Source organism: Elephantulus edwardii, unplaced genomic scaffold (assembly GCF_000299155.1).
Source record: "Elephantulus edwardii isolate Elephantulus edwardi_28Jun2011 unplaced genomic scaffold, EleEdw1.0 scaffold00065, whole genome shotgun sequence".
In the NCBI taxonomy this organism is placed as follows: Eukaryota; Metazoa; Chordata; class Mammalia; order Macroscelidea; family Macroscelididae; genus Elephantulus; species Elephantulus edwardii.
The window spans coordinates 7,518,674-7,528,347 of NW_006399815.1; the positions used below are offsets into that span (position 1 = coordinate 7,518,674).

At 38.3% G+C, this 9,674-nt stretch overlaps 1 protein-coding gene across 1 annotated transcript in view; it reads right to left on the reverse strand.

Annotated features, from left to right (window-relative positions):
* Positions 1 to 9,674, reverse strand: part of IRAK4 (interleukin-1 receptor-associated kinase 4) — a 27,797-nt gene that overhangs the window by 7,357 nt on the left and 10,766 nt on the right. Inside the window, 2 exon segments of the mRNA XM_006888184.1 lie at positions 2,929 to 3,038; positions 5,424 to 5,538. Of these exon segments, the coding sequence (XP_006888246.1) occupies positions 2,929 to 3,038; positions 5,424 to 5,538 (225 nt within the window).

Here is a 9,674-nt window from a genome sequence, read left to right on the forward strand (position 1 = left end):
ATATCCTTAGTACCACAACCCCTTCTAAACCCAGGATGAGATATATTTGCTAAAATACGAACCCAGGTTTCCTCCACAGAAGAGGAAAAAAAGGTCTCCATACAATTGCAAATGACCCTTACAGCACCAATCAAATGACTGAATTTTAGTCCTCATTCTGATTTCATAAAACCTTGACTCTTTTGACTACTCCCCCTAGAGCAACACTCTCCTTCTATTCAGGGGTATCACTTTCCCCGATTTTCATCTTACTTTTCTTGTATGCTTTCTTACTTTCTTAGATGCTTTTTCGGGGCTCATTCTCTTCTACTCTGTCATTAGATTTTATGACTTAATCTTGGGGCTTATGCTTAGTCTCTATTTCTGCAACAAGGTATCTCTGTAAGTGACTACAACAGTTTGTCTCTACAATTTTAACACCTGTATGCAAATAACACACAAATTTATATGTTTAACTACTATTTCTTTTGAGCCCCATTTTTACACCACAATGTCTCTAATCACCTTGTGATAATTTTGTGTGTTAACATGCCCCTGGTTTTTAGTATAATTATCTGATATGTTGCAAATCCTAATCTCTATGTTGTTAATGAGGCAAGATTAGAGGCAGTTATGCAATATGATGTTTTCTCTTCAGAGTTGAATGTATGTATAGACTCTGGCAAAGCTAAGTGCCTTTTGGACAATCAGAAGTCTGCATTTGGCTCATCATTTCCAGACTTGAAGCAGCAGCCTGCCTTACTGCTCATCTTGGATTTACCAGCCTCAAAGCCAGCAGTCTGTGGCCCTGTGTGCCAACCTTAGACTCATTACCTTCTGCAGACTCACCTCTCCTGAGGTCTGACTCTATCTATATAGTTTTGCTTCTTTTGAGACCCTGTCAAGACCAACTTCAGACTTAACAAAGAACTTGAGGTCATCACATCACCACCTGAATCTGATCCTCTCTCAGTGCTTTCCTCATATGTGAATCATGCCACTCTCAATGCATTTCTAGAGGCGAGAAACCCCGGAATTATTCCTGACATTTCCTCTCTCTGACTTTTCCAGTCAAGATATCAACAACTCCTGTCTCCATCGCTCCTGCGTATTCACTTCTCTTCCTATGAACCACCAACACTCCTGTAATACTTTCCAAATTACCTCTTCCTCCAACCTATTTTCTTCATGCAAAAATGTGGTCTTCTAGAATCGATGGCTTCTGAGGCAAGGTTGAGGTAAGACAGGATCTTAAACTGGTGTCCTTTTTTGTTGGATAATCAAAATGAAACACACCATCCTGTTACAAAATGGCTTTAGAAGAAAGGAACGAAATACTAGTTCATTGTTCTGTTTTATCCTCCACCCCAAACGTCTCCTTCACTGACAATGACTTTTTCTTCAAGATAGCATCCTTAATGGACATATCTCAGAATTCCCATTAAATCCTTTATTAAATATTTGGTAAAAAATATTATGTATTAGGATAAAAGGCATTTTTTTTTAAAAAAAGTGTGGTTTTTCAAAACTTAAATATGATACCACATTCCTACTACTTTCTAAAGTCTTTCAATGGAATCTCATTTTAAAGATAAGATTAAAATTCTTACTTGTTTTCTGAGGCCATAGAACACCTAGCTCCCCTCCTTCCACTGTAGTTTTATCTAATATTAATTATCCTGTCAATTACTGCCTTTCAGTCATACTACAATAACTTCACTTCTGTAGTTCACCACACTCCCATGTTCCCTCCCAATAATGGCCTTAAAAATGGGGTTCTCTCTTACTGAAATGCTTTTCTATAGCCATTCTCAAACTGTGACTATTTATCTGCAGCTCATTCTTTAGACCTGGCTTCAGTATCACTCCCTTAGAGATCCCTCATGACCCCCAAAGACTAACAGATTCTCTTGTTACTAGCTATTAGAACGCTGATCGTCTTTTCTTCAATATTTATCACAGTTTATCAGTTTACATTTTGTTACCATTTGCCTAATACAAACTCCATAGAGGCTACCTTTGGTAACTATATCATTTAATGCCTAGCATACAGGCAGACACTCTCTCACCTCAAAATCAGAGCCAACTCATATCTGACTCTCCAGCAGGTTTTCCAAGGTTGTAAATCACATGAGAGAAGAGGGCTCACCATTCGAACCACCAGAGAGGCGCAGCTTTCAGGGTAGCAATGCAACCTCCCTATGCATTATGCTATCAAAATTCCCCATCATATACTAGGTACTCAAAAAATATGTTAACGAGCTAAATAATTAAGGAAAAACACTGAGAAGTATTTCTTGGAAAACAAAGGTGATTCAGAAGAGTGGTGATCCAGAACGTCAGATCAAAGAATCCTGATAAGGCAAAAATTATTAGGAGGGGGGAAAGGATGGCAGAGAAGATGATCAGAAGGACAGAATCATATGCTCCTTAAAAAAAAAGTGAAGTATATGAACTATAATGCGGTTTCAAAATGACAATAGTAACCGATTAGACAAATTAGGAGATGACATAGATTAAAATGGATTTTTAGGGGGCAGGGAGGTATATTTTTTTTAAGACTAGCTCAGAAAAGGAGGGTGAGAATGGCTGTATAATAACTGGAGGACTGTAATCAGTGTCACTGAATTGTGCAGGTAGGAACTGTTGAATTGGTTTGCTTTGTATATTATTATCAACAGTAATAGCAAAATAACGTGAAGTGAAAAATACATATTGCTATAAAAAAAGAAAAAACAGTCAGGTAACATGTGTAATAAAAATAGATCATCAAGTCTGGAATGAGGGAGATTATGAGCACTCTAAGGGAAAACAGTTTTAAAGAAGTAATTGGGGGAGGGAGTCCAACTGTTTCCAGTTATGACGTTCATGTGAAGAGCGTGTAGAAGAGTGAGAGCAAATCATCTTTAAGGATGGTTTTCAGAAAGAGTTTTAAAGAGTAATATTTACCTTTTAATATCTCTGTGAATATGATGGTTTTCATGTAAAAAACTGATGCCATTAGCTGCACCTTGAGCAATCGTGCATCTCGTGTGCCAAGAAAGAGGTGGAGTATCATCCTTAGGAAGAGACAAACAGATCAATTGAAAAATAGAAAGAAATGTCTATGGAAATATATAATCCAAGATATTTTTCTAGGTAACACCTGAAAATGGTGTTAGAGCAAAACCTGTGAGTGCTGGAACTTGACAGGACTGCTTTGTTTTTCCAAGTTTCAGAAGTTATTTCCCTTTGACAAGGTGAAGGATTAACACTATCTGACTATTTATTTTAGGGGGAAGTACGTGTTTTCCTTCTATGACATATTTTTTCTCACACAGGGTCCAGCTTTCATAGATTTATTTCTTTTCCTTCCTTTCCCTTCATCCAACTTAATAGGTACCTGCCATTTACTGATTTTTTTCTTCCTCTCCCCTCTCCTCCCATCCTTGTAATCATTAGAGAAGACATTTTGTTATTTGATAACAATGAATTTGGGACTAAATGTTTTTAAACAGCTAGGGGTTAGCACACTTCTCCTCATAGAGCCCAGCCTCCCGGATGATCTGTTCTACTTATAGACTGAAAAGATATGGAGATAGGACACATACTTGAGGCACATCCTTCCCAATTTTGAACCATGCATTGTTTCCTTTCTCTGTTCTGACAACTGCCTCCTGGTCCAAGTATAGGCACAATCAAGTGTTCTGGGATTCCCATTCTTCTCAGAGTCAGTCACAGACTATTGTGATTCACACAGTCAAATGCCTTTGCAGAGTCAATGAAACACAGATAGACATTCCTCTGGTATTCTCTGCTTTCAGCCAAGATCCATCTGACATTAGCTATAATATACCTAGTGCCACGGCCTCTTCTAAACCCATTCAAACTTCGGGCAGTTCTCTGCTGATGTACTGTTCCAGTTGGTTTTGGATAATCTTCAGCAGAATCTTGCATGCATGCTATATCAATGATATTGCTCAAAAATTTCCACACTCTGTAAGATGACCTTTTTTTAGGAATGGGAATAAATATAGATCTCCTCCAGTCAGTTGGCCAGGTGGTTGTTCTCCAGATTTCTTGGCACAACTTGGTGAGCACATGCATGGCAGTGTCTGTTTGCTGAAATATGTCAATCAATATGCTATCAATTCCTGGGCCTTGTTTTTTGTCAATTCTTTCAGAGCACCTTGAACTTCTTCCTTCATCACCACAGGCTATGGCTCATATGTTGTTTCATGAAAGTTTTCTGTGTCCACCAATTTCTTTTGGCACAATGACGCTGTATACTCTTTCCATCTTCTTTTAATTCTTTCTGGATCATTTAATATTCTGCCCAAAGCATACTTAAGTATCAGGATTGAAGATAGACTCATCAACAATCTGCATTATGAAGATGATATAACCCTGCTTGCTGAAACAGAGGAGGACCTGAGGCACTTGCCACAGAAGGTCAAGGACAGCAGCCTTCAATATGGATTGAAGCTCAACATCAAGAAAACAAATATTTTCACCACTGGGCCAATTGGCAGCATCATGATAGATGATGAAGAGATTTAGATTATTTTTAGCTTCAGTTTGTTTGGCTCTACAATTAACACTATTGGTACCAGCAGCCAGGAAATTAAAAGACAAATTTCACTGGGAAAGTCTGCTCTCAGAGACCTCTTCAAAGTACTAAAGAGCAATAATGTCAGTCTGGAGACTAAGGTGCTCCTCATACAGGCCATGATCTTTGCAACTGTTATGCATCAGAGAGCTAGACAATGACTAAAGATGATAGAAGGAGAGTTGATGCCTTTAAGCTGTGGTGTTTGAGAAGAGTATTGAATATATCATGGACTGCTAGGAGAACAAACAAGTTTGAGAAGTGAAGCCAGGCTGCTCCTTTGAGGGAAGGATTCTGAAGCTTTGTCTGACATACTTTGGGCATGTTCACGGTGGGATGAGTCCTTGGAGAGGAACGTCATGCTTGGGAGGGTGGAGGGACAGAGCAGAAGAGGAAGACCCTCAATGAGACAGATAGATTCAATCACTCAGGTAATGGGAATAGGTGTGTCAGAGACAATAAGATTGGCAAGGGATAGAGCAGGGATAGGCTGTTGTACATAGGATTGTTATGAGTTGCAGGTGACTCAATGGCACATAATAATGACAACAACAACAGGGGTTAGCACAGTTACAGAAAATTAACATTACTCCCTCCTAAACAGATAATTGCTTAGTTACAGAGAATAATATATAAAAATACCTTCAAAATCTAGCTTTTACTGGTAATTTTACTTCTTCAGTTCTTCCTAGAGAATGGAAATCTCAGTTGTTTCTACATTAACTTTATATTTTTCATAGAGAAGGGGGAAATTTAAATGAAACATGGTTTAAAGGATCCCATCACAAAGTGGGTCTTAATATTTTTAGAATATAGGAAAAAGAAAGCTTAATAATTTGAGGAGCAAAGTACTTACCAAGCAAGATAGTCTGTCCAGCAAAGAGCCATTGGGCATGTAGACATAGACTAAGCAGAGATCGGCACCATCACTAGAGAAACCAAGCAGTTCTACCAGATTTTCATGTTGACATCTGTGATAAATAATTTTCATAATTAAATTTATCACCTCACATTGTCATGATACACATTTAAATATTCACTTGTAAGTAGAAATTAGAAATTTATTACCATAGAGCTTAAAAACCCTGAGATTATAAATACTCATATTATTAACAATCTTTTCTCAGACAATACTGAATAGAACTAGAAGCAATTCACACCCCACCCTACTACCGCATTTATAGCAAAAGTTCAATAATTCAGGTCACTGAAACTTGAGATAGTTGGAAAAGAACTAGGCTGACGTTTATATTTAAAACAACTCTCAATGGTATCATTTCTCATTGGAGTTGAATCAGAACCAACTCATAGCTGACCCTTCAGTGGGTTCTGCTAAGTCGTAAACAGAAAGAGAAGATATTGCTCATTTCTGTCCCAAGGGATTGGTGATTCAAACTGCCAGAGATGCTGCCTTTGGTTTAACTAACAGGGTAACTTCCTATAGAATACACCACCAGAACTCTCTTTGATATCAGAAGCACTAATTTTGCTGACATCTGATCTTTAACCACAGCTGATAGGATAACTTGGTCTATGCTTTTTTACATGCTCAAAATAAAACTAAAGAGAGCTGTATTATAACAAAACTGCTGGCACCTGTGGAGGAAGGAAACTAGCTCAGAGTACAAAGTTCTATGGCTAATTCCCCGCTCTAGATATATTATTTATAACAAGTTAACAAGTTCACAAAGCCTCATCTCCTTAACCATCTAAATGAGAATAATAGCTATGAGACATAGCTGCTGTGAAAAATAAATACATATGACAGCAAATACGTGAGAACCTAGACATTTTCCTGGTATGTGATAAACGCTCAATTCTAGTGCTTATTACTGTATTCATTTAAAGTGATCTACAATTCTAGCTTCTCATTTTATTAAATCACACTTTCTTGTTGTATGCCATTGAACTGAGTCAATTCTGACACATAGTGACTTTATAGGACAGGCTACAACTGATCCAGTTTTCTAGGCTTTTATAAAGGAAGTATTTTATTTAATGAAGTAGACAGTCATATTTGTCTCCTGTGGAGCAGTGCGTGGGTTCAAATCATTCACTTTCTGGTTAGCAGTTGAGCAATGAACTATTGTGCCACCAAGATTCTTGTTACTTCTTTATAAGGACTTCTTGCTCATGTTGTTAGGTGCCCTTGAGTGAACTATGACTCATTACAAATCTATGAATAACAGATAGGAATCTTGCTCTATGCTGCACAATCCTCATGATCCCTGATATGCTTGAGCTCATTGTATAGTCACTGTATCAATTCTTCTTAAGAGAAGTTTTAAAAAAAGAGTTGAGATTTCTCAGCATGAATTTCTTTTTCAAGGATGGGCTCCACTTGACAACACACCTAATGTATATCAGACCATGTTTCATCATCCTTGCCTCTAACAAGCACTCTGGTTGTACTTTAAGACAGACTTGTTAGTTCTTTTGGCAGTACTTTTCGTATTCCTTTCCAATACCACAGTTCAAAGGCAATGATTCTTCTTCTGCCATCCGTATTAACTTTCAGATGCACAGGAAGTAAGTGAAAAAATCATGGCTTCGATCAGGCACACCTTGGTCTCTAAACTCATATCATTAGTTTTTCGTACTTTGGAGAGGTCTCTGACAGCAGATTTTCCTACTGAAATACTTTTGATTTCTTGACAATGGATGTTGATTGTGGATCCAAGTAAAATGAAATATGTTAACAATTATAAATTAAAACAGTAAGTGATCCACTATCCACCAAGTTGGTACATTTCTTAAATGATAACATTTTAAAATTTATACGATATACAAGGAACTAGGGCCAGTGATTGACCCACTTGGTTTTATGTAATTCTCATGGTTTTTGTTGTTATGTGCTCTCAAGTTGCCTGCAACACAGCAACAGCAGCCCTGAACGCTGCTCTGTCCTGAGCCAATCTCACTAATTCCAACACACCAAGCACTATTGCCCCAGTTACTGTATCAATCCACCTCATTTGGGGTCTTCTTCTCCACCACTGTTCCTCCACCCTTCCAAGCATGATGTCCTTCTCCAAGGACTGGTCTCTCCTGGCCACATTCCCAAAGTATGTGAGACAGAGCTACAAAATCCTAGCCTCCAAGGAGAAATTTGGTTTTATCCTCTTCAAGACAGACCTGTTTATTTTCTTGGAAGTCTATGGTATGTTCAAGACTCTGCTCCAGCACCACAACTCAAAGGCATCAATTCTTCTTCTGTCATCTTTAATCATTGTCCAGCTCTCTGAAGCATAACAAGTAATTGCAAAGATTAGTTTCTAGACTGATACTGTTGCTCTTCAGGTCTTTGGGGAGGTCCCTCACAGCTGATTTTCCCAATGTAATTCATCTTTTGATTTCCTGACTGCTGATGTTAACAGTGCTGACTGTGGAATCGAGCAAGCTGTAATTGTTAATAATCTCCATTTCTTCTTCATCTAACATGGTGCCGCCAGTTGGCCCAGTGGTGAGAATCATTGTTTTCTTGATAGTAAGCTTCAATCCATATTGAAGTATGACCTTCTGCAGCAAGACCTTCAGATCTTCTTCAGTTCAAGTTGTCATCTGCATAAGTTGTTGATGAGTCTTCCTTCAATCCGATGCCACATTCTTCCTCATAAAGCCCTGTTTCCTTACTGATCTGTTCTGTATATAGATTGAAAAGGTATGGTGACAGGATGCATCCCTGACACACTCCTTTCCTGATTTTGAACCATGCAGTATTTCCCTGATCCGTTTTGAGGACTGCCTCCTGATCCAAGTACAGGTTTCATATAACCACAATCAGGGTTCTGGGATTCCCATCTTCTTCAAGCTTAGCCACAATCTGTTATTATCCACATAGTCAAATGTCTTTGCACAGTCAATGAAACATAGATAGACATTCTTCTGGTACTCTTGACATTGTCATGGTAACTTAATAAAATAAATAATGTTATTATTCAATTTTATGTATAAAATTATGCATTTTAGCCAAGATTATTCTTCTAGTAAGCTCTTAGTGAGTAGCACTTAAAAAAATGAATATATAATGGTCAGGAAGCAGTGGCATTTGAATTTGTCATACACAGATGGTTGTTATAACTGTTAGATGCTTTTAAGTGGACTCTCTAACTCAGTGATCCTATGGTCAACAGACTAAAACTTTGCCTTATCTTTCACCATCCTCACAAGCTCTGTGAAGTTCAAGCTCATTATTGCAGTCCCTTTGTCAATTCACCTCTTTGAGGGTCCTTCTCTGTTTTCCTGACTTACCCTTTTCCAAGGACTTGCCCCTTCCTGACAACATGCTCAAAGTATGAGAGATCAAGTTTTATTATCCTTGCCTCAGAGGAGTATCCTGACTGCCCTTCCTCCAAGACAGACTTGTTTCTTTTTTGACGACACTCTATGGTATATTCGGTACTCTTTGCCAATATTACAATTCAAAGCCATCAATTCTTCAGTTGTCCTTATTTATTGTCCATATTTCACATGTTTATAAAGCAATTGAAAATATCATGGCTTTAATTTGTGATACTGAAATTAGAAAGAACTCTATAATAAAATAAAAATAAAACCAAAATCAAACCTGTTGCAATCAAGAAGACTCGGATGTAACTCTGGCTCATGGCTACCATACTCTATTGGGTTTCCAAGTGGTAAACTTTACTCCCACAGTGTAGCAGGTTAATTCAAACCTCTGAACCTTTGCTTAATAACATGTAGCATACGATGCAATTCAAAACTCAAACTCATTTCTGCAGAATTGGATTCAACTCATAGCTGAGTCTACAGCCTGTTTTGTTGTTGTTGTGTGCTATCAAGGTGGAACCGAACTACAGCTGACCACCCAGCAGGTTTTCAGAGGCAGTAAAGAGCACAGAAGGAGACTGCTCATCTGGTGGATTCACACCTGTTCTCGGGATTGCAGTGCAGCTTCATACCGCAAAGCCACCAGAGCTCCAGTTTTAAGAGGCTATAAATTTCACTGGAGGAGACTGTTCATCTTTCTGATGGATTTGAACCACCAGGGTGAACTCTCTTTGGATGAGGCAACCAAAGCGCCCTACTATGCCACTTGTTCTTGCTGTGCGTTTGAGTTGGAACTGACCCATACCCAACCCTCTAG